This window comes from Athene noctua, chromosome 16 (genome assembly GCF_965140245.1).
Source record: "Athene noctua chromosome 16, bAthNoc1.hap1.1, whole genome shotgun sequence".
NCBI lineage: Eukaryota > Metazoa > Chordata > Aves > Strigiformes > Strigidae > Athene > Athene noctua.
This window is the reverse complement of record NC_134052.1, coordinates 17,319,554-17,343,108: the sequence shown is the minus strand read 5'-3', so window position 1 is coordinate 17,343,108 and position 23,555 is coordinate 17,319,554. Positions and strand designations below refer to the sequence as shown.

The 23,555-nt window shown below is 49.0% G+C and overlaps 3 protein-coding genes across 4 annotated transcripts; 1 reads left to right on the top strand and 2 right to left on the bottom strand.

Moving 5' to 3' along the window:
- Positions 1–179: 179 nt before the first annotated feature.
- ZNFX1 (zinc finger NFX1-type containing 1) lies at positions 180–13,529 on the bottom strand. 2 transcript variants are annotated; one of them, XM_074920410.1, is made up of 14 exons: positions 13,434–13,529; positions 12,996–13,091; positions 10,265–12,277; positions 9,362–9,493; positions 8,955–9,103; positions 8,593–8,736; positions 8,049–8,166; positions 7,570–7,817; positions 7,310–7,449; positions 6,843–6,997; positions 6,028–6,173; positions 5,577–5,687; positions 4,769–4,864; positions 180–2,641 (listed from the first exon to the last, which is right to left on the bottom strand). In XM_074920410.1, the coding sequence occupies exons 2-14, from the start codon at positions 13,048–13,050 to the stop codon at positions 203–205; spliced, it is 5,946 nt and encodes a 1,981-aa protein (XP_074776511.1). In that variant the 5' UTR covers positions 13,051–13,091; positions 13,434–13,529; the 3' UTR covers positions 180–202. The 2 variants fall into 2 exon arrangements, with proteins under 2 accessions (XP_074776511.1, XP_074776512.1); XM_074920411.1 differs by having other exon boundaries at positions 12,996–13,157; positions 13,434–13,522.
- A 64-nt stretch (positions 13,530–13,593) lies between these two features.
- DDX27 (DEAD-box helicase 27) lies at positions 13,594–20,052 on the top strand. Its single transcript, XM_074920065.1, has 21 exons — positions 13,594–13,723; positions 13,858–13,992; positions 14,086–14,145; positions 14,461–14,614; positions 14,979–15,025; positions 15,136–15,222; positions 15,993–16,098; positions 16,182–16,355; positions 16,664–16,814; positions 16,964–17,063; positions 17,172–17,313; positions 17,393–17,546; positions 17,660–17,741; positions 17,817–17,994; positions 18,136–18,242; positions 18,400–18,505; positions 18,609–18,703; positions 18,805–18,931; positions 19,190–19,274; positions 19,473–19,547; positions 19,833–20,052. The coding sequence occupies exons 1-21, from the start codon at positions 13,622–13,624 to the stop codon at positions 19,846–19,848; spliced, it is 2,283 nt and encodes a 760-aa protein (XP_074776166.1). The 5' UTR covers positions 13,594–13,621; the 3' UTR covers positions 19,849–20,052.
- An 830-nt stretch (positions 20,053–20,882) lies between these two features.
- Positions 20,883–23,473, bottom strand: SNRPB (small nuclear ribonucleoprotein polypeptides B and B1). Its single transcript, XM_074920634.1, has 7 exons — positions 23,340–23,473; positions 23,104–23,255; positions 22,527–22,638; positions 22,136–22,288; positions 21,597–21,735; positions 21,299–21,424; positions 20,883–21,074 (listed from the first exon to the last, which is right to left on the bottom strand). Exons 1-7 carry the CDS (start codon positions 23,340–23,342, stop codon positions 21,037–21,039), a joined length of 723 nt encoding a protein of 240 aa, XP_074776735.1. The 5' UTR covers positions 23,343–23,473; the 3' UTR covers positions 20,883–21,036.
- Positions 23,474–23,555: the final 82 nt, after the last annotated feature.

Sequence of the window (23,555 nt, the reverse complement as noted above, 5' to 3'; positions counted from 1 at the left end):
GGGGGCCCCGCCCCCATTACGCAGCGCTTCCGCTATTGGGTAGCGCGGGCCACACCCCCCAGCGCTTCCGCTTCCGGGCAGCGCCGGTCACCGCCCCGTCCCCCCGGCGCTTCCGCTTCCGGGCAGCGCCGGTCACCGCCCCGCCCCCACAGAGCAGGCGCCGCGGCGGCAAAGGCGCTTTATTGGGGCCGGGCCGCGGCCGCTACAGCGGGCGGTGCAGCGCCGCCAAGTCGAGCAGGTTGTTGGCGGCCTCGGACCAGGCGGCGTGCGTGGCGCCGTCCATCTCGGGGGCCAGGCTGTTGGTGCTGTCCAGGGCGTGGTCCGCGCCCCCGATGACCGCCTGGCACTCGGGGCACCTGCTCCTCTCCATGGCCCCCCCGCAGTCCCCGATCACATAGATGTGCCCGTTCTTGCACTTGAACCAGTGGCCGCGGGGACAGCCGATAGCGCTGACGATCTGCACACGCTCGGCTTCAGAGACCCCCAGTCCCGACCGGGGCAGGGCTGCGCAGAGCCGCTCCAGGTCGGCCTTCGCTGCCCCCTCGTCCTCCTCTGTGAAGGGCTTTGTCCCCTCCAGGACCGCACGCACACGGGCAATCTCTACCCCCAGCGCTGGGGTGATCATCCCGCTCGCCCCTTTGCACCTTGCCAAGAGGTTCATCGAATGGGTCAGTCTCTGGATCTCCAACTGCAGGTCAGAGAGCTCCTGGCCTGTAAAACTGAGGCGTGGCTTATCCAGCCACTCCTGGACTTCATGGAGCCGCCTTCTCAATCCTTTCCTCTCGCTGGCATCAATTTTGCTCATAGAATTAGTTAGGTCTGCTACACGTTTGTAGAAGTTAAGCTGGTTCTCAATTAGTCCAATGCTCTTTGTGGAGAGATCAGAAGCTTTTAGTTTATCTTCCAGCATGAGGTACTTGAGGGGTAGGTTCCTCTGCAGAACAGCACTCCCTGTCAGTGCAGCCTGCAGTCTTTGTCGACTAGACTCAATTTCCTGTGCTGGGCCTTGGATTTTCTCTTTCACCCTTTCTATCTCATCCAGCCGCCTTTTCACTATGGTGCCATATCTCAAGTTCTTTCTGATAGGTGTCTGGCAGAGAGGGCACACCTTCAGCTTGATGACATCATCATCATCATCTTCATCCATATAATGGTCAAGGCCCTGGGACTCAAAGACATGGCCACAGTCCTCAAGCTGTACAAATCGAGCATCTAGGTCTTCCTCAAAGCCAAAAAAGATCTGGGTGAGTTCCTCATGGTCACAAACAAGGCACTTCTCTGGGCAGGGCTCTCCACACAACCCAGCGCAAGGATGACCACAGCGCAGTAGCTTAGCACACGGTACATTGCAGCGAGGCCTATTGCACGGTTCAGAGCAAAGGTTGGTACACTGGTAGTGCTGGCACCGCCACTCACACGGCTCAGCACATGGAAAACAGCGCTCCCCACATTTCTTTTTACACTTACTGTGGATACAGTGGTTCTGACATTCCAGCTGACACGGAGGGCATTCTGCAGTACAAGGCTGCTGACACTTGTGGGAACAGACCAAGAAGCGCTTGCACGGGCTGTTACATGGCTTATGAAATCGTCCTTCAAAGCAGGTGTGACAGGAGCCCGAGCACACATGACCACACTTCAGTGTGACAGAACACTTGGTCTTACATTCCACAGGTGTCTCATGTTTCATCTCCTCCGTCATCCAGCATTTAACTTGCTGGTTGTGGCCACATTTCAGCATGACTGTAACCAGTTCAGGACACCGCTTAGTGCACTCCTGCCCACAGAATTTGTTGCATGTGTGTCCACAGTTCAACTTTTTCTGGCAAGGTTCTTGGCAAAGAAACTCAGTGTCTGAAATAGAGCATGGGACCATCTGCAGGTGGCCACACTTTGAAATAGTTTTCTCCACTACAACCATGCACGGTCCACAGGGCTCATAACATGACCGTGGACAGCGGTGCCCATCTGCGCAAAGCACCTTTTGACAAGGCTTCAGACACTGATACTCTTTGTGCTGTGTGTCATACGGGTGACATGCCCTTGTGCAAACATGTCCACAACTCAACCTACATTCACAGGGACGACTACAGCCACCTTCTGGGACTTTGCTGAAATCTGCTGCTGTAGATACAAATGTCTTGGTTTCAGGGTGATTTTGACAGCAAAGCACCAATGAGCGGCCAATGTGACCTTTCTCCCGAAGGGTGTGAATGATCTTGCTCCAAAGAGGAACGCTGCCAAGCATTCTCATATTTCCAATACAATACAGCCCTTTCTTCGCTCTGGATAATGCTACGCATATCCGATTAGAGATCTGTAAGAATCCAGTTCTCTCCTCCTTGTTGCTCCGCACAAGTGACAGCAGAATAATGTCATTTTCCTCCCCCTGGTACTTATCTACTACATGAACCTTCACACCTGCAAAAGTCTTAGCTGGCATGAGCTTACGCAGACAGAAAAGCTGTCCAGTGTAAGTAGTGAGAATGGTGATCTGCGAAGGTAGATAATCCTGACACAAGAAGTATTTGCACAGCTCCACTACAAACCGGGCCTCATGTGTGTTCTGGTGGCTTTTCCCTTCCTGGATCTCTTGCTCAGGGAAGTCATGTTCCACAAAGAAGAGGTTAGATAAGACCCCCTGAAATAAGAGAAAGGAATGTCAGAAACAGAATGCTAGCTTCTGTCAGTACAGCCTCTTCCCCTATCTCCCATTATCCACTGACAGGAGGACTCTTAAGAGAGGATTACAGTGTGCAGTTACTGCAGCAATTTCCTCTTAGATTTCCATAGTGTAATTCATCGCATAGGGATTTAAGGTTATTAATCACATTTCAGCTTACAAGTGACATTGCGGTATCCTAATACAAAATCAGTTCCTGTGGATGATTCTATTCCCTGGCTTTTCAGAGTTGCTTCTACTGTACCTTTTCAGGTTATAGGAAAGAGAAGATTAAGTGCTAGTTAATATTTCTCAAAGCATCACAGTTCTATTTCACATTAGCAGCGCAAACAATTGTTTTGACCACGTGGCAAAAAGATAGTAAAAGTTACCAGTGCACAGGGCTTAGCACTTGCTTAAAGCTGCCTAGCCAAAGACATGCCTACTCTGTTACTGCAGTAGAAACATGAAGCAACAAGGAGAAATGCTTTTCCACCAGGAAAAATAAGAACACTAGGGACTCCAGTGATAACTTACCAGCTCCAGGGGTACAGAGTTGTCTGCTCACCGTTCAAAAATTCCATTTGCCTTAAGTTAGCAGGGACCTTTATCTTTCACGTATTAACCAGAATTGTTCTGCCCATAACAAATTCTTGGGTTGCATGCCAAAACCCAGAGACTGTTTTTATCAGTAAAGAGCAGTTTTTGTAGATCAAACACATCTGTGGTTTTCCAAGGTGTCCACAATGGCATAGTGTCCACTGCTGTACAACCTCAGATGGGAAGATTCAATTTTGATGTCTTTTGGTACTTCAAGTTTGTGTTAAGGCCAGGTGGAATCATAAGAGCGTCCAGAACGGATTCTCATAGGAGAAATGGGCTAAAATTTTGTGGTCTCTTAAGTTATAAGTTTTGGGCGGGGTTTTCGTTGTTGGTTGTTTTCTTGTTTGGTTGGATTTGGGGGTTTTTGTTAACTAAAGCATCTTCTACAAAATACTTGATCTGGATTTCAAGGTACCAAGAGGACCTGCCACTTTCCCAGATAGCTTGTTCTAGTAATTAAATCATCTTCAGTATTAATTTTCTCTTGTCTGGCTTCAGCATTCTGCTATAGTTTTCAGTATGCTTTCCTCATACAGTTAAAGAGCTTTTAGTACTTAATTAGTACTGTCTTTTAATGAAGAGAGATTTACATAGGCTAAACTACTGTAATCCTCTTTCTGTAACTACCTCCAATTCTTTCTTCTAGGTTATTCAGAGATGCAAGACGTGGCTCTAATACAGCATAGCAGTGTAACCTTGGCCCAGACTTCTGGGGAAATAGTTAAGTTGAGAGAGAAAGCTGCAAGCAAGTCCACAGAACACAACTATCCAATATAAGAACGGTAAAGTTACAGAGATATGATTGTTAATAGTTCAAAGATGAAAAAAAGCAGCAACATGGAGAAAGATGAAGTCATAATCAAGGTGGGAAAAAACAAATCAGAAAACAGGCAGTTAGTATTAAGATGGAAACTCAGTAATGTTAAGGAAGAAGCAGAGGCTGACACTTCTGACTGATACCTGCCTAAGACTCTTCAAGTGTCTTACGGTATGGCAAGCATACTAATGCCTACAACTCACTAAACTCCAGCTGTTTATTGTGAGTGTTAGCCAAGAAGTGATTGCTTTATACTTTTAAGATGAATAGGTTTTGTTTGCAGATGTTGTGCATTGGTAAAATGCCCAGAGAACCCAAGGAAGGAGGGTTCCAGTGATCAAGTCACCTATCTTAGGTTGGAGTTTCACATATTATGCTTCAAGTCTTTCATTTAAGATTTCTTCCTAACTTTCAATCTCCTACAATTCTTTTGGTCCCACTCCCATTTCCAATGACCTTTTAAAGTCATCAGTACTGGACGCATTTCCAGTGTCCATCATCACTAATGCCAGAAGAACTACAGGTTACTTGCCTAACTCTGTATCACACTTTTCCTTGATTCAGGTAAAAATTCCAATAACAGAACTTGATCTAAGAACTTCAAATCCCTGAACACTTTTTTTCAGAAATTCATTTTAGCCAGTAAAAAGAGACAAAAGCAATTGCTTGGATTGCTGAAAACTCACTTTTATGTTCTCATACTTCAGGACAGAGGGATGGTTCTCCAGCTCCTGGTATATATGAGGACTGAGAAGCTGGGCAATTTCAGGACGCATGCGGTGCTGAAACACAAAGCAACTTTATCAGTTTTGAGGAAGAAACACCATATTTCCCTGCCAATACTCTGTTGTTCCACTGTACAGACTGTGGCTGAATACAACACAAGGATGACACTCTTATAAGAGTCAAGAAGGGAGCATCTCCCAATCCCCCACCCTCCCCTGCCCCATCACTGCCACAACCAGCGACGATGGGAACTAGTAGCAGACCATCTTCAAGAAAATAATTTGGCATGGTTGTTGTAATAAGAATCCTGGTTTCAGTGCAAATCTAAGAACACTATTCTAGATAACAAAAGCCAGCACCTCACCCTAACCACAACACAAGCTCTTCTATGTACTTTTAATACAGGACTGCTGGAGGTAAAATTTATTTCTCCAGGCACCAAGAGAGATGATTATGGCAATTTAGCAGGAATCAGCCTTGGAAGACTTGTGCTGTCAGTCTCGAGAGCGTTGGAAGTTGCAGATGCCACAATAAGCCATGTTCATTGCATTAAAACACGTGGGAACCATGATTCTGTGAATAATTGTAAATATACTCAGACACTATTTGTGGCACTTTGACAGGTCTTACCATTCTTCTTGTGAATTAAATAGCACATTCTTTTCTTTTAGGCTGCTCAGAGAGTAGAAATATAAAAACTTAAGTATACTACAGACTTCAGACACCTAAATGCAAATGCAATGGAGTTTTTTTATAAATGTTCCTCACTTGGTATTTCAGACGGACAAAGGGGAAATTGACTTTCACCAGCCGTTCAAAGAGAGAGACTTCCAGATTGAAGTTCTTGGCCAGGTCATATACATTTGCAGTAGGCCGCAGCTGAAAGAGAAGGGATAGGAGGTCCATATTTTAGCACATATGTGTTAGTAAGATTTTTCATTCATCTCTTTTTCTGTCACTGGTTCCCCACAGAAAGGCCAGAGACTGGATTCGTGCAGAAGTGCTAAATATAAAAGTTACAGTCACAACTGAAGCAGATGCAATCACATGTAAAATCATTATCAGTTAAACCAAAAGACAAGTCCCACAGGAGCTCTACTCCAAAACTACAAGAGACAGGACCTATGTTATCTGCAGAAGCTGGGGAGCAGTAGGTCTTGGCAACATAATGGTGTTTTGTTAAAAGGTTCTAGTTAGAGGCATTAATTGTGGATGTTACCTGCTGGTGGTCTCCAATGAGTATGAGATGTTGGCAAGCTTTACTCAGAGTAGTAATGGTGTGAGCCTCAAGCACCTCTGCTGCCTCTTCTACAATGACAATTCGTGGCTTTACTTTTTGCAAGATCTGACGGTATTTGGCAGCACCTGAGGAAGGAGAGAAGACAAACCTCAGCAGAATATAATTACATGCAGGCAGCATGACAAGAGTGTTCAGGGAGCGGAGTAGGCTATGTCCCAGAAAAGACTGGGGTTCTTCCCAAGATTCCCCATTCCAAGACTCAGCTTTTTGATTTTTAAAGCAGCACCATACCAAGGATGGCTTCTATTAGTTATTAGGGAAGGCAGGTGGGGATTAGAGTCCTACACCTGTCTCGGCCATTTCCTGACACTCTCTGCAGGCATAAGATACCTACTCAATATACTGATCAACACACAGAAACCAACCTACAGCTGTCTCTCCAAAGGACCATATTACAGTGTCCTTTACGCTATCATCACCAGGACGTGATGTGGGGATACCAGCACAGATATTATCTGTGCTTTACTCAGGCACAAGAAGTGCCGCCTTCTATTAGAAGAATGCTGCTCAAGATGGAGAGAGTGCAGGTGTGCACAGGAACTCCTCATACAGTTAATGACAACTTGCACAATAGCCACATTTTCAAAGGAAATTGGAGATTAAGAAGGCTGCAGGCTAATGCATAGCCTGACCTAGGCTGTCAAGCAGCACATGATACTAATTTTTTGGAACAAGGTCCTTCAACCATTACTGGATGCAGTGCAATACTGGTTTCCTTTCCAACTGCTGTGCACCTGTAGTTGTCATCCCCACAACTTGGGCCTCCTTGATAATGCAGAGATCTTCCTGCAGCCTCAGTTCTGTCAGCCTTTCTGCTGCTGCCTGATACTGCTGTTCATGCTGCAGAATCCTCCGTCGAATAAACCCCTGGTAGGTCTGAAGCCAAAGCCTGAGGAGAAAATGCCATTATCACACACAGCAAGGGGAACAGGAGAGTGATCCAGAAGTTCTGAGTGGATTCTGTTCAAAGCTTTCTCTGTGTCTTTTGGGCAAGAGATTATCAGCATCTGTACTTAGTCCCAAACACACACAGTGGAGTGTGTGCAGCACTGGCCATGCAATAGAAAGAAAAACAAGCGTGTTCAAATAAGGAGCTGAACAGATACAGACAGAAACACTGTGGCTTGACAGAAAGCATTTGCAAACTGGAACAGCCCTAGGAAACATTTGCCTGACAGACCCTGCAAAACAGCTTTGTCACCTGTAAAGCCTCCAGCGGGAGCTCAGGTCAAGCTGCCACAGATCTTGAACAGCCTTGGCCTCTAACTCTGTCATTGCACTCAGTTTACGGAGCTCAACCTTCATCTTCTGTTTCATTTTCTTCCTCTGGGCAGCAGTTATCTGCAGGAAAAAAAGCTCCCCAATAAGCAGTTACACCACAAAGATTCCTCCACATTAGTGTTCCTGTGTTATGCTTTACACAGTCAAGCAAAGCCAGAGCACACTAGCACATGCAGTTACCTCCCACTGCACAGTCTTCTGTTGTGGTTGGGCTGTTCCTTCTTCCTGGTCCTCCAGCTTCATAGCCAACAGCACACTGGCTAGTTCATGAACAGCTCTGTGCTCTTCCTCCTTCCTTCCCCGAGGCTTTGCTGCCTCTTCATCCTCAATCACTCTGTCAGCTTGTATCAGGTCAGCCTCCTCTGGGATCTCCAAAAGCTCCTCTTCTGCTCCACCTTCCCACTCCTCCTCTCTCTCCTGCTGGCCACCTGTGAGACTCACCAGTTAACCACAGCCACCCTAGCTGAATCACAGTGCAACAGCCAGATCACTATGTGGAAATTAAGGTTAATCATCTTTCTGCTACTTTAAGGTATCATGCATCTTTCAGTGTCTGTTAAGTAGCAGTGTCTCTTTTCTGGCACACATGCACTGCTTAGGCAAACACACTTGCAGAGGACAAGGCAGGGGTTGTGTGTTTGTTGTTTGGGTTTTTTTACCTGGATTCTCAGCCACTACATCCTCGGCAGCATTCTGGGTGAAGACAGTTACACCGAGGCCCAGCCACTCCAAAATCATTGAGTGTTGTGAAGCATTGTAGTAAAACTCCTCATTGTCCTAATGTAACGAAAGTCAAATCAGCCAGGCCTATTGCACTTCAGACTTAGGATGATGCCAAAGCAGCACCGTGCAGCAGCAGGCAACTAGGACAAGTGCCCCGAGAGACGTCCAGAGCTAGAAAGTCTGAGCAGCCTCAGATCTTCAGAGGGAGCATCCCTCCCCACCTTCAGTTTAAGAGGCTTTCATTTGGGCACTTTTATTTTTATGCTGATAGAGATCACTTAGCAAAATTCAAAGGCCCTGCCTGCCCCAGCTAGACTGCTGTCACCTGGCACAGCTGGCTATTCACTTCCTCACTTTCCTAGTAGCCAGGCGATGCTAAGAAGAATTGTGCCTGGGCAGCCTCAGACTCATTAGCAAAAAGGGCAGTACAGTAAGCACAGACTGGGACTCCTTGCCTCAGCAGAAGGGGACCTTGCTTACCAGACCACTCATCAGACTGCCCCAGTGCTGGGGCGCGATGCACGCTTCCAAGTGCCGTTCATGCAGAACTCCGTACGTTGTGCACTCTAAGTGCTTCGCTCCCTCATGGAGCTCCTGCTCAGCCTGTTTCATCTCACTGGTTATCTACTCATAACAAAGATAAGAGAGGCATCATCATACTCAACAAAACAAAGTCCCAAAACAGCAGAACAAGAATCTGATAAAGTGAACAAGGACAGAAGAATTAAGAGGCTGACTTCAGCGTAAGACAAGGTGAAAGAACAGGTGTAGAGGAAGTTTAGTTAGCTCCTCTAGGGCACAGGCAACCCAGTCCCATCACCTCCAGTGAAGTCCACACGTACATTCACGTAGGCTCTGCGGAGATGCATTGGCAAGTTGTATCGGAATTCACTCTTCTTCCTCAGCTCCTTCAAGGTGAATTGCTTCAGGACCTGACTGCTACTTCTGCCCCCAACACGCACGATCCCGTGTTTCTGGAATGTGTATATTCCTGGGAATGAAAGAGAAATATTAGTACCAAGGAGGCAAGCTCCATTTCCTGCAGTAGAACAAAGGGTAGGGAGAACGCCCTTTGTCTGCAAATACTACACTGGGTTGGTCCAAGTGACATTTTCTTACTGTGTATCAGTGGGGCTAGAGTCACCAGAAAGAGCCAGAAGGGCAGGTCATCAAGCCAGAAGATGGGCAGAGTAAGAGTTATACTCTCCTTTCTATTTGACCCTCCATCATACTTGTAAGGTACTCCTACCTTCCAAGAACTGATCCAGTGCATGGTTAGTGTAGCAGACTATAAGGATGGGAGACTTCTGGTCAGCGCTTTGCCACACATCCTTATTAGTCAGGAGAGCCTGAACAATCTTCAGACCCACATAAGTCTTTCCTGCAAAAGAAGCTCAGAATCAGAAAGGGCTAACCCACCCTCTGTGGAGTGCCTTGAAACACAGGAATCATCAAAACCAGATACAGAACTTCCTTCTAGGCTACAAATCTGGTCTGTGCCAAGAGAGCTGACCCCAAAGGCAACTAGTTTACAAATGTAAAGAAAGCAGCATGACACTGTCTATCTGGCCTGCAGTTGGGCAAGGCCATGCCCTGCAAGAATGTCATCTTTAGGCTAATACACTGGACCTGGACCCTCTGCCACTGCACCCCCCAGCCCATTCTGATACTTGCTTCAATACATGACATTTCGGCTGCACATGAAACATCCACATGCTAGTGGAGTACAAGCAGTGGCACCCGCTGAGTTTAGGTACGGTTTAAAACAATGAGTTAATCTTGTTATGCTTTATTCACACTGAATACTCCCAACGTTCTAACACACTATGAAGACAAACAGGACTGTTGCACCGCAAGAGATACCATGTTAAAGATGGTTGAACATTTTTTTCACCTCAATAGACAAGCAGAGCCAAGAGTGCAGCTGGTGTCTACTTGCAACTAGGTTGGCAATGCGTAAGGTGAGATTCAGGTATTTGAGATTATTTTAACCTTCTCCACAGCTCATGCTAACCGGGCTACTCAAGCATCAATTAGGCATGGGACTAAAGCTCTGCAGACATACAGCTGGCTTTCTCTGAAGTTAATATCTCTAAATAGGGTAATCAAGGAGAACTCCCTAAATGACAGACTTCAAGGAAATGTTTCTCACCAGTCCCAGGAGGTCCTTGGATAACAGCCAGTTCCTTGGTGAGTGCAAGACTCAATGCCTGCAACTGAGACTCATCTAATCTCAACGTTTCCATTGAAAGCCACTGCTTGGGATCTAGGACATGGACACTTTGCTTTCTCACACCATCAGGGTGCATCTCTTCATCTGACAGGGGATCATCCATCAAGGGTGCAAAGTTGTAGGCAGTATCTATTGTCAGGTACGTTGGCTTCTCCACCTGCACATCACATTCCACAATGTACTTCTGGAATGGGATGTCTTCTTCCCGGATTTCCTGTAACCCTTCTAACACATGCCGATAGGCCTCAAAGTAGGCAGTTGTCTCTACCATGAGGAAGGAGTCTGAGGGCTGAACCTCTGCCAGCAGCGCCTGGCTCTGGGCATTAAAACAGAGCTGCACAATCCCATGGGAAAGATCTGCGCTATCACGATTAGAAACAGTGGCAAAAAGGCATGTTTCAAAGTGATCTTTGGACATGCAGATCAGGGATCCATATAGCAACCGTTTGGAATTCTGCCATCGCACAAACTTCAATGGTTTAATGTCAAACTGGACCTTGTAAACAATGCCAGTTGGAGAACAGAGAGGGGTAATAATCCGTGTGTCAAAGTAGATCCTGATATCATTAAATTTTTTCTTTCTCAAACCTTTGTCCTCAAAGCTCTGCAAAAGCTCCAATATACCTTCCCTTAAAGGCCTTATAAAGTCTTCTCTCAAAAGCCGGAAATGGGTGTCAAGATAAATGCCAGTGCTTTCATATCTTCCAGAAACAATATTGGGACGTAGAAAGGGTTTCTCATCATGGTGTACCTCATTGTATGTTGGATAAATGGTCATTGTTCGATAGGTTTCTTCCTGACCGTCAGGCCCAGGCTGCCTAAGAGTATAGTTATCAGCCCTTAGCGTGCCTTCACGTCTCTTCTCCTGCAGATGCTGCACGAGCATCTGGACTTTATTTAGATTCTTCTCTGTTTCTTCTGTGATGTCCACACCAGAAGCTCTCAGGGCATTTATGGATGCTGGCAAGACTGTCAAGAGAATGGAGATTTTCTGCACAGAGCTGGCTGGGAAAATACTGATCAGGTCCTGAAGAAGTGAAATGATGTTGCTAATATGCACAGGATACTGATGACGTACAGCAGGGACTGCTTCCATCATCATGTCAGACACATACTGTGGCAGACATATCTTGAGAAAATTGGACTCCTTCACCACTCCAAGAAGCTGTTGGACACTCTGTCTATCCATTTGGGAACTGCATGCTTTTCGAAGCACCTGGCAAACAAGCTGAAGGAAATTGGGTTTCATAGCTGTTTGGGAAAGAAGTTCCTTCAAACCCAAACTGGAAGCAAGTGTGATGACAACTTCTGAAGGGTCTTTCTGAAGGAGAGTTTCTAGGAATTTATAGCCAATTCTTCTGACTTGCTGTGGCTGCTCACTGAACTGCATACCACCTGGGGTAGGGCTCTGGTAGAAACAAGGATTCTCCCAAGGTTGCATCTTCCTTCCCCTACCTTCATTCACCTGCCCGTTCCTCTGCCCTCTAGCTCCTTCCTGGGCTTGTCCACCTTGATACCTCCTTCCTCTACTCTCATTGTCTTGCTCATTCCAGGGTCCTCTGGCCCTCTCAGGTGCTTGCCCACCCTGATACCTCCTTCCTCTACTCTCATTGTCTTGCTCATTCCAGGGTCCTCTGGCCCTCTCACGTGCTTGTCCACCTTGATGCCTCATTCTCCTTCCCACATTCTCCTGTTCATTCCAGTATCCCGTGGCTCCACTGTTGGCCTGTCCACCTTGGTTTCTTGGTTTATTCTTACTTGACTGAGGAACCCTCCAAGTCCAACCACCAAATCGCTCCTCTCTTTGCCCAGGTAGAAGAGTATAATTACTGGCTTGGGGGCTTTCCCCTAACTGAGCTGCCAGGCCTGATGCATTATTTGTTCTGTTTCTGGCTCTTTGTACAAAGTTAGTATCCAAAAGATCTGCATGCCCTTAAAAAAAAGAAAAGAAAGAAAAAGACACTTCTTAATTATAAATCAAGTACATTAACCTGCCTACCAACACAAATGCATGAGCATTTTGCCCTGATAGTCAGCATTTTTTGAACATTTGGTATCAAGTTAGAAAGCTACCATTATATTTGCACTCAAAGTTTCAGATTGGTGTTTCTTTTGTACCCCTTTTTCTAACTGCTAAAGAGTGCCATGCCTAGAGTTCACTTAAGCTGCCAAGTCACAAAGACACTAAAAAACTAAGCCCCTTTCCACAGAACAGAGAACAGAATTAAGAAAGACCAAAGAAGAAGTTTCCTGCACAGGACAGGAATTCCCCGGGAGTTAGTGATCACTGAAATAATGACAAGCAGCTGACTTTGACTGACTATATATAGCACAGTTAAAAAACAGAACTTCTGGACAAAGTCCGGCCTCCCAGAGCAGCTGGAACCAAAGACCATGCAGCCTTTGTCACTCAACAGGCTGCTTCAGGAAGCACTGCATGCTAGCAGAGCGGTTAGCAGAGGTGGCTGCAGTGCATCATCACCTCATGGCCCCAACCAGGCGCCAGCATCAAATAACAAAACGCTGGAATTCAGGCTTGAAAGGAAATGTCACTGTACGCAGGCAGGGAAGGAGTGGATCCCCCCTGTACCAACATGATCCCGCGCGTCTCCCGCACCTTTCCGCCCTGCGCTCACTGGGCGACACTCACCTCTCCCTCCAGCTCGGGGCCGCCGGCTGAAAGGCTCCTGCTCGGCACCGGCCATGGCTCGGCCCGGAGACTCCTCCGCGGGCGAGGGCACCGCTCCTGCACCCCAACACAGCCGCCGTCGCGCTCGGCACCGCTGCGCTCCCTACACGGCCCGGGAGCTGCCTGGCCCGCCCCGCCGCCGATCGAAGTTTCACTTTCCAGTTCCCCGTAAGGCCCGCCCCGCTCCCGGCCCCGCTCCCGGCCCCCCCCGCCCTCCCACAGCTCCGCTTCCGACCTCGGGATCCCCGCCCGCCCCCAGCCCCGCTTCCCGCAGGGTCTGCGGCGCCCCACGCCCTCCCCGGGTTCCGCTCCCGGTGCCACCCCCCTCCCCAGCCCTCGCTCCGCTTCCAGCCGGCACGTCCCGGTCCCGGCCCCGGCCCCCACCGCCGCTCCCGGTACCGGTCGCCGCCAGGGCCGCGTCTCCTGCCGCCGCCGCTCCCGGTACCGGTCGCCGCCAGGGCCGCGTCTCCTCCCGCTGCCGCTTTCGGTTTCCTTTCCGCCAGGGGGCGGGGCTAGCCGTCGCCTCACCCACAAGCGCGCCGGCGTCGGGGCGCGCATGCGCAGCCGCGGGGGTGCGCGCGGCGGCCATGGCCACGCTGCAGAGCCTGGGCCTGGTGGGCACCATCGCGGAGGGGGACGCGGGGCCCGAGGACCCGGAGTCTGGGGGCTCCGAGGATGAGGACGAGGAGGTGGGGCCGGGCAGGGCCTGTGGCCGGGGGAGGGCGGGCGAGTGGGCCGGCGGCCGGCCCAGGTCGCGTGGGGCCGCGGTCGGTGCGGGGCGACTCCACCGTCCCGCGGTCCCTGTCGATTGATGTTCCCGCAGGAGCCGCGCCGGGCGCTGGGCCCCGGGCGGCGCGGCCCCACGGGCGGGGACTTCAGTGCCACCTTCGTCTTCGGCGAGGCGGAGGCCGGCGGGGAAGGTGCCTGGGCGGCGGCTCTGCGCCAGCTCCGCGGCAAGGTGAGGCCAGGGGCCGGGAGTGGGGCTGCGGGGCCTGCGGCCGCGGCGCCCCGCGCTCCGCTGACAGCTCCTCTCCTGCGGTTCCGTGCCTAGAGAGCAGCTACGACGCTGGATGAGAAGATCGAGAAAGTGAGACAGAAGAGGAAGCTCCAGGTCAGGGCCTTTCTCTCTCTTTACTGAAAAGACCGGCAAGGGTTTGGCCTTTTGGCCTTCCACGTTCCCTCCCGAGGTGCAGACTCCGAACGCATCCTGAGGCGCTGCTCAGGCTGCAGCGCTTCACCTCGCCGGGTTTGCAGCCACCCCGATGCGTTGCTGAACAGATGAGGATGCAGAATTGGTAGTGCTTAAGGTTATGCCAAACCGTGGATCTGTGAATGGGCACATAATCTCAACAAACGAAAGCTCACAAAGGGTTGAGGTTTCTTTTCTATCCCTTATTCTTAAAACTTTTAAAAAATCTTTTTCTAGGAAAGAGAAGCTAAACAAGTAAAAGGGAGAGGTGAAGATGCAGAGACTGAGGATAATCAAACCAAAAAGAGGGAGTGTGAGGATGTCAGTAGGGACGAAGAAGATGTGGAGTCTCAGTATTCATTGGATGATGAAACCATCTTCACAGAAGCAGGTATTAGCCGTATGTAGAGAGGTGGGCAGGAGCAAGAGTCTGACAGGCTGTTGACTCACTGGAGGAGTCTGTAGTGAAACATTGCTAGGAGTGGGCAAGAACCTCTTGGTTTTTGTTGTCTGCCTTCTGAGACATTCCTTCCAATTGGTCAGTCGTACTTTGAACGTAGCCGTAGTACTTTAATTGAACATGTCCCTGAGGAAGGATATTTGCTTGGCATTTTACTCCATTACAAGCCTGTACTCATTTCTGAGGCTTCTGCCTCAATAGCACATTCAGGGCAAAAAGTATGAGATGAAGGTAGTCACTGTATCTTGTTAGGAGTTTAGCTGTGCTTGTTAATTCCTGTCACATTTCTCTGCAGATACAGTCAAAGTGAAGGAACGGAGGAGATCAAAAAAGGGAGAAATGGTAAGTTTTGGACAGAGTGACACTAGATCATTCTCCAATATTTCTTCTGGGTAGCTCAAAAAATATCTCATCTCATGATGTTCCAGTTTTGTTGTTATTGCTATTTCTAGGAAGCAGAGAGCTTTTTTGAAGATGCCTCTCAATATGACGATAACTTGTCATTCCAAGACATGAATCTTTCACGACCTTTGCTAAAGGTATTTACCTAGTTTAGTTATTACATAAATATGTTACTCTAAAGAATGTTGTACCACCTCCCCGCCAGCAATCAGAACTGTCAAATTCCTCTTCTCTTTGAAATCCTTCTGAAAAAGAAATTATGTGGGAGCTAGTATGATAGTCCTTTAGGAGCTATTATTCCCACATAATGGAAACCATTCTTTGATTTGCAATGTGTCAACACTATCTTGGGTGAGACTTGTTACAGAATCACAGAACGGGTGAGGGTGGAAGGGACCTCTGGAGGTCCTCTCATCCGACCCCCCTTCTCAGGCAGGCCACCTTGAGCCGGTTGCCCAGGGGCACATCCAGACAGATTTTGAATATCTCCAGGGATGGAGACTCTGCAGCCTCTCTGGGCAGCCTGTGCCACTGCTCAGTCACCTTCACAGTGAAAAAGTGTTTCCTGGTGCTCAGAGGGAGCCTCCTGTGTTCCACTTTGTGCCCATTGCCCCTGGTCCTGTCCCTGGGCACAGCTGAAAAGAGCCTGGCTCTGTCTCCTTTTCACCCTGCCTCCGGGTATTTGTGTGTGGTGACGAGTTCCCTCCCCGAGCCTTCTCCAGGCTGAGCAGTCCCGGCTCTGTCAGCCTTTCCTCATACGTGAGGCGCTCCAGTCCCTTCCGAATCTTTGCGGCTCTTGCTGGACTCTGTCTGTGTCTCTCTTGCACTGATGAGCCCAGCACTGGACATGGTACCGCAGTTGTGGCCTCAACAGAGACAGTTTAATTGCTCTGTATCTCCTTTGTAGGCGATCACAGCTCTTGGCTTCAAGCAACCAACCCCAATTCAGAAGGCTTGTATCCCAGTGGGTCTTCTGGGGAAGGATATTTGTGCCTGCGCTGCTACTGGGACAGGTAGGGAATTGAGCAGGGCACAGGAAACGTGGAGAATTAGCCATTCACAATAATTGGTAATTATTCTTAATATTCTTCTTCAGGTAAAACAGCTGCCTTCATCTTGCCTGTCCTTGAGCGCCTGATTTACAAACCTCGTCAGGCTCCAATAACACGGGTGTTGGTCCTAGTGCCAACACGAGAACTGGGTATTCAGGTACACTCTGTCACAAAACAGCTGGCACAGTTCAGCAGTGTCACAACTTGCCTTGCTGTAGGTGAGTATGAAGTTGCTTATGTGAACTGTAATCTGCAATACAGAACTGGGAATTCTGTGCTATAGAACTGGAGGCTGCGTGGTTATCGCAGGTGTGCTGCTCACAGCTGTGCTGTGGGTTAACATGCCCTTTCCGATACTGTGCTGTACTTTTTGTTTGATGGTTTCTGAGAAAGAAGACGTGCGGTCTCTTCTAATGGTGAATGTAGAATTAATCTGAGTTGTTTCCCATTCCTCAGGCCGTTTGGGTCTGTGTACTCTGCTGCAGCCTGCTCAGGGAGTCAGCAGTCCCTGTTCACTCTCCTCCAGGTGGCCTCGATGTGAAGACTCAGGAAGCAGCTCTGCGCTCTGGGCCAGATGTTCTTATCGCCACTCCCGGACGACTCATCGATCATCTCCACAATTGCCCTTCCTTCCACCTGAGCAGTGTTGAGGTGCTGATTCTGGATGAAGCGGACAGGTAGGCTAAGCAGGACAGCAGTGGAAAATGAGATGGTAGTTTTCTGCTTTCCTTTTCCAGGCTGTAGGGCAGTCTTTGTTGCCCTGCCTTATGTTTCTTAGCTAGAACCAGATAAAGCTGCCTTTCCTCACTGTTTTTCTCCTGTGTAGGATGCTGGATGAATACTTTGAGGAGCAGATGAAGGAAATAATGAAGTTGTGCTCCAACCACCGTCAGACAATGCTTTTCTCTGCCACAATGACAGAGGAGGTAAGACAGGCTGCTGAGAAGCATATTGAGGCAGAAAGTTGAATAGAAGTTTGTCTAGTCTTTTACCAGAAATGACGTGGACTTTTTTTTCTTAACCTGCTTTGGTAGGTGAAAGATTTGGCTTCTGTTTCCCTGAAAAATCCCGTCCGAATTTTTGTGAACAGTAACACGGATGTTGCCCCTTTCCTGCGGCAGGAATTTATCCGGATCAGACCCAACCGAGAGGGGGACCGTGAGGCCATTGTATCAGGTTAGTGATGGGCAAAGAAAAGCTGGAATTGGTAGGTGACTATGAAGCAGGCCCCTGAGAGGACTGGGCTTTCTTTCAGCTCTACTGACACGAACGTTCCCAGATCATGTGATGCTTTTCACCCAGACCAAGAAGCAAGCTCACCGTATGCACATCCTGCTCGGGCTGATGGGCCTGCGCGTCGGGGAGCTGCACGGGAACCTCTCCCAGGCGCAGCGGCTGGAAGCGCTCAGGTACAGCCGCCTGAGCTGGCGATCACGGGCAGGAGAGATGTTAGGAGTTGGAAGTTTTGGGGCAGAAGTGGATTGCTCTATTCATTGCAAATGCGTTTGCTGTCTCCGCTCAGGCGCTTTAAGGATGAGCAAATTGATATTCTGGTAGCTACAGACGTGGCTGCACGCGGACTCGATATTGAAGGTGTTAAAACAGTGAGTATGTGAAGTGCTGAGGTTTTTGGTAAGTCCCTTAATGTTGTTTTGCTACTAACACTGTTTCTGTGGTAGGTAATCAATTTTACCATGCCCAACACCACCAAACACTACGTCCATCGAGTGGGTCGGACGGCAAGAGCGGGCAGGGCTGGTCGTTCAGTTTCACTTGTGGGTGAGGAAGAGCGCAAGATGCTGAAGGATATTGTGAAGAGTGCTAAAACAGCAGTGAAAGCCAGAATTCTCCCCCAAGGTATGCACTTCACTGAGGTAAAAGCAGGAGACCAGTGCACAGGGAATATATTAGTACAGAGGGACACTAAAAGAGGTGCTGAAAACCAAGATGGACTTTACCTGAGAGCTGCTTCTGATGTGCGTGTTGTATCATTTTCAGATGTCATACTAAAATTTCGAGATAAGATTGAGAATCTAGAGAAAGATGTATATGCAGTTCTGTGCTTGGAGCGTGAGGAACGTGAGATGCAGCAATCAGAGGCCCAGGTAAGCATTTTTCTAGGGATTTTTTTTTAACCTTAATTTTCTTAGCATCTGGAGTAGATACAGTGCATAAGGCTACCCTGATGTACTTAACCTGCCTACTTTAGAAAGGGAAGAGAGATTTTTTTAGCCACCATGAGCTCACTTCTTACTAACTCAGATCAATAGGGCAAAGAAGCAGCTGGAGACAGGAAAACAGGAAACTGTGGGTGAGGGTTTGGAGCGGAGCTGGTTCCAGACCCGTGAGGAGAGGAAGAAAGAGAAATGTGAGTCATGACACTGCTGCCATGTTAAATTCCATAGCTGCAACTGGGCCCTGCTCTGCACTTTAAGGGATTCTTTGTTCTATATATTTCTTTATCTCTCCAGTGGCTAAAGCCCTGCAGGAGTTTGACCTAGCATTACGAGGCAAAAAGAAAAGGAAGAAATTTATGCAGGACAGACAGAAAAAAGTCCAAATGACAGTGAGTATGTTTATGGACAAGTGGGACCCTAGGTGGACTACCCTAGCTTTCCCTTAGCAAAGCCTCGCATCACTGTAAACCTGCATTTTAACACCTTTCAGCCAGAGGAGAGGTCACAGTTTGAAATCCTGAAATCTCAAATGTATGCTGAGCGGCTGGCAAAGAGGAATCGCCGAGCAAAGCGAGCCAGAGTCCTGCCAGAAGAGGAACCAGCAGCAGTGCCAGCAGGTGGAGACTTTTGTTTTACGGCTGACTTACCTTATGTCACTTACTTTGTTAGAAATCGGTAAACTGAACTAATTTGTGTAGAGGGAGGCAGTGATCTTTGAAGGAATGGCCACTGGTGCTGGCCAGGGTGTGTGTTTGCAGAGGAGTCACTGCTTCTCCTGATGGTTAGGCTAGCTTGTGGTCAGGGCTGCTGGTCTCTAGTGAACAAGATGATGTGGCCGTCGCCTTACTGCTGATGTTCTGTTGTCTCTGTGTTAGGCCCCAAGCGGAAGAAAAAATTGTCTGTGTTTGACGAAGAGCTTACCAACACGAGCAGGAAGGCTCTGAAGCAGTACCGTGCCGGGTATGTCTTCACAGTAGTACATTAGTCCAGACTTCAGTGGGTGGAATTTTTTTCTGCATTCTCTGGACTTTCCCAGGGATACTTTGACTGATATTGGGGGAAAAGGTGGGCAGAGCAGAGAAGGGATGCTTGCAAGAAATACCTGTGCTATTGATGTAATACAGTGGGTTTTATCTTACCCCCCCCTCTCTTAAAAAGCCCATCCTTTGAAGATCGAAAACGTTTGGGTATGCCCCAGCATAAGAAAGGAGGAAACTTCAAATCCAAGTCCAGGTATAGATCCTTTTACCTTCTTATTCCAAGACTTTTTTTCTGTTCCTGCTTTTTCTTTCCCCCTCTTGTGATTGTTTAAAGGTCCTTACTAAAAGGTGAGTTAGTTCTGCAGTAGCTTACACTCCTAGTGCAGTCCTGATGCTGCAGGCAATCGAGGATACTGCCTTTAATAGAACATTCCTGGGCTTCTGCTGGGAGAGCATTGCCTAGAAAATGATCAGTGCTGTTCCTTACCTATCACTGAAGTAACACTGCACATCCCAACTCTCAAATGCCTTCTTTCAGGTACAAGAGAAAGTGAGAACTGTTGGTAATGATGAGATGGGTAATTTCAGACACGCTTGCTCCAGGGCCTGGATTTCTTTGTACTGGGAGATGACTTCAGTAAAATCAAAAGTTTTTCTCCAAGTTATGGAATAGCTTTGAGATGTTTGATAATACCTGGTTGAAGACTATGTGAAAATCTCTTTAGCAGCCCATGCAATAAAGGATTGATTTATTTTTCTCAAAAGTTTGCTCTGTTTTATAGACTAGCTAGAACTGAGAGCTGGGATATGTTACATCTTTCTATCAGGCAGTTCATGTAAGTCGTCTTTAGAGCAAAAACTGGCAAACACTTCCTGCCTTGTTCATACACTTCTGTGATCTCGATTAATTAATATGGCTGAAAAGGATTTCTATGGTTCAGAGCCTATTTCTAAAATAGGGAAAAAAAGTTTTTCACACTGACTGTCACAAAAATGGCTTCAGAGGTGACAGTCACAGGAATTAAAACAAGTCTCCAGGAGGCCAGTACCTGAAGAAAGGTGGGTGGTGGGCAGAGGGCCTCTTCCTAAGGGCAAAGAGCAGCCGTAAGCCAAGGCCAGAGGGGAAGGTGCTCGGGCTGGTTCTTCACTAGAAGCAGAGCAACCCCACCTGTAACCGTGCTGCAGGCTCATAAGCTGCAGCTCAGTGCGGAGCGTCAGAGATGCCTGTTCCTAAGACAGGCACCGCTGTACCTCTGCTGCTGGGACTGAAGCAGGGAGAAGTCTGATCAGTAACCCATACTTAATTTCATCGAAACATTAAACTCTTTCTTTGAATTTTTACCACCTCCACCATCCCACCAATTTTTTTTTCTCATCATCAGCCTTGCTAAATTTCATTGATATGCTTCAATTCCTATAAGGAACCCAGACTAAATATAGATCTAAGTGGCCTAGAGCAACTGTTTACTTCTGAGCTGTCAATACAAATTGAGCTTTTTGCTTCAAACCTGCTCTTCTGGGGTGACTGAAGTGCAGTAGGTGAAAGACAATGGCTTGCACTCCTGAAACAGGCCAGGACAGCTGTGACTCAAAAGTACTGGGTTTTCCAACTTTATTAAAAAGGGCACAACTTTACAAGCAGTAAATATAAAATAGGCATAGCAAGGTTCTGACAGGTGGTACTGCTCAGTATATTCCCTTCATCAGTCTTCTCACGGTTCAAAGATACATTACAGAGTATCTTATGGCCTTGGTGGGCGCATACCGGGTGGAGGCGGTCCTGGGAATAAAGGAAAGAGTTGAATATTGAAGAGGAAGAAGCAGCAAGGCTGAACACCAGAGAGATGTTTTCCCTGTGCTCCAAGCGGCCTTAGGATCCTGGTTTTGGCACTGAGGCATTCACTGACAATTAGCAGAGCTAGGGAGGCACTGAAACGTGTCGCCCTTCTGACAGTCCGAGTACGTTACAGCTTCTTCCGAGCATTTAAGAAAACCTCTGCTCACCTCTCATTCCTGGGGGGGGTGGTCTCATGCCTGGTGGGGGCATTCCCATCGGAGCACCTCGGCCGGGGGGCATTCCCATGGGGGGGCCCATCGGTGGTCGCATGCCTGGAGGGGGTCCCATCATTCCTTAAGCCAGAGAAAGAACAAGCGTGTAAATCCAGCTGGAGAGTCGAGGTGCTAGTGGGACGTGGGAACGATCCTCTGTAACGCCAGCTCTGCCTCAGACTGGGCAAGGACCTCTCTCACAGCTCTGCCTCCTGAGAGGAGCTCCCCCTGCCCCCTCCGCAGAGGCTCCTACCTGGGGGAGGTGCCCCTCTGCTCATGGGCGGGGGAGGACCCCCCCGCCCCGGCGTGTACTGGGTTGGGGCTCCCGCTATGCTGGCGGTGGCTGCTGCCGCAGCTGCTGCGACCGTGCCACGGCCCTGAGGCGTCATCACCTGTAAACAAAACATACGGGGGCAGAGAAACAGCACGTCACCTGCTTTAAGTTAATAACTAAAAAATACGCGAGATCTAAGTTCTTATCCCTTCAGAAAGTTACATCAGCCCCTCTTAATGTACTGAATAACATTACAAACCTGTAATACAATTCAACGGATACCATTTGAATTCTGGGCAAGAAGCTGCACTTTTCATGCCTTTTTCCATCATGTAAGACAGAGTTTCCTAGGGGGATCTAGTGCCAAAAAAGCCTCGCTAGGCTCAAATTCTCTGGTAACCAAAACTAAGATCACAGTCCTTCTACTCCACCCAATTTCTTGCATCACGCTGGTACCAAGAACTAAAAGCCACTCCAGAATACACCAGACAACTCTTCAGTGGGTCACAGCATCTCACCTGTTGGGATGGTCCTCCCACTCCTCTGACAGGGCCAGCTAATCCCGCTGGCGCCTGCGGCATGGGCGCACCAGCAGGTACTCCCCTCCCTGCTGCTCTCCCAACTCCAGGTCCTCCAGCAGCTCCAGCAAGAGGTACACGGGCAATTCCAGTCTGAAAAGAGACCCCCCAAAAAAGAAAGATTTGTCAAAACAGAAGTCCTTAGATCCTAGGGACGCCCACAAGTCTCCACTGTCCAATTAATGTCCAAGCCCACAGAGAGATTAGAACCCCCTGCAGTGAAATTCGTTGGACCTAGTCACAACAGCATCTGGAAGTCCAGGGCAATCTGAAGGAAGCAAGTTTATCAGATGTTCCTTCCCCTTCTCCTCAGTTCTGCACTCATTCTTACATCTTTTGGAGGTGGTCCTTCAACTGTCATGGACACCAGGTTTTCTCCTCGCAGCAACACAAGACCAAGGACTCGTTTCTCTTCCCGCTCTGGCTGTTTTGAATTTTTAGGTCTAGTGAGAAGACAAAAAAAACATTGCAAGACAGAGGGGAGAAAAAGAAATCAATGCTGCTCTGAATTTGCCGTAGAATACATGACTAGGGTACTCCAGAGAGGAGAACCTACCGTAAAAAACACATTTTCATATGTCTCAAACCAGGCACTTAGAGAATCTAAGTACAAGATGTGTATTATCTCCATGTTTTCCCCATAACGCTTAACTGTTACAGTGACTATGCCGGTGTCACGTAAAGGTGCATTTTGCTTATTAGGGACAAACTCGAACGAAGGGCCCCTTGAACCCTGGCAGTTTGGCGGGTTAGCAAACGAGACTAAACCCACGCCTATTCCTGCAGAAGCCGGCAGCAGGCAATGCCCAGCGGCTGCGCCGGCTCTGCGCTCGGCCTGCCCCGGGGCTCCCGCCGCAGCGGGGACAGCGCTGGGGGGCACGTCCCGGCGCTCCCGCCGCGCCGCTCACTTGATCTTGCGGAACTCGTCGCAGTCGCAGAGGATGAGGTTCATGTGCTTGTCGAAGGCCTTGAAGGTGCCGATGAAGACGCGGCCGTCCTGCAGGATGCACCGCATGCGGTAGTCGATGTGTTGCAGCATCTTGCTGCTCTTCCCCACCGTCTGCAAGAGACCGCCGTTACACCGGGGCACCGCGGGGCCGCTCGTCGGGCCCCTCCCCTCCCCGCGCGGGCCCGCCGGGCTCACCATGGCTGCAGCTTTCCGCGATCGCTCCCGCCGCCACCGCCGCCGTCCCCCGCTCCCAGGCGCCGCCCGCTCCGCCGGAAGCTCCTACGCGCGGCAGCCGCGACTTCCGCCCGCCCGCGCGCGCGCACGCACGCGGCTGCCCCGCCAGCCGTTCGCCCCGCCCCTTCCGTCGCGTTGCTGACGCATTTCCGGGGGCGGGGCCGTCCCCCGGCGGGC

Coding starts and splice junctions, on each gene's coding strand:
- DDX27 (XM_074920065.1), top strand. CDS start 13,622: ATGGCCACGCTGCAGAGCCTGGGCCTGGTGGGCACCATCGCGGAGGGG. Junction 18,243..18,399: donor TGCAGCAATCAGAGGCCCAG/GTAAGCATTTTT, acceptor TTACTAACTCAG/ATCAATAGGGCAAAGAAGCA. Junction 19,275..19,472: donor CTGAAGCAGTACCGTGCCGG/GTATGTCTTCAC, acceptor TCTCTTAAAAAG/CCCATCCTTTGAAGATCGAA.
- ZNFX1 (XM_074920410.1), bottom strand. CDS start 13,050: ATGGCCGGTGCCGAGCAGGAGCCTTTCAGCCGGCGGCCCCGAGCTGGA. Junction 4,865..5,576: donor TTGTCCGTCTGAAATACCAA/GTGAGGAACATT, acceptor TTTGTGTTTCAG/CACCGCATGCGTCCTGAAAT. Junction 2,642..4,768: donor TGAAGTATGAGAACATAAAA/GTGAGTTTTCAG, acceptor CTCTTATTTCAG/GGGGTCTTATCTAACCTCTT.
- SNRPB (XM_074920634.1), bottom strand. Junction 21,736..22,135: donor TGGGAGGACCATCCCAACAG/GTGAGATGCTGT, acceptor TTTTGTTTACAG/GTGATGACGCCTCAGGGCCG. Junction 21,425..21,596: donor CAGAGGGGCACCTCCCCCAG/GTAGGAGCCTCT, acceptor CTCTGGCTTAAG/GAATGATGGGACCCCCTCCA.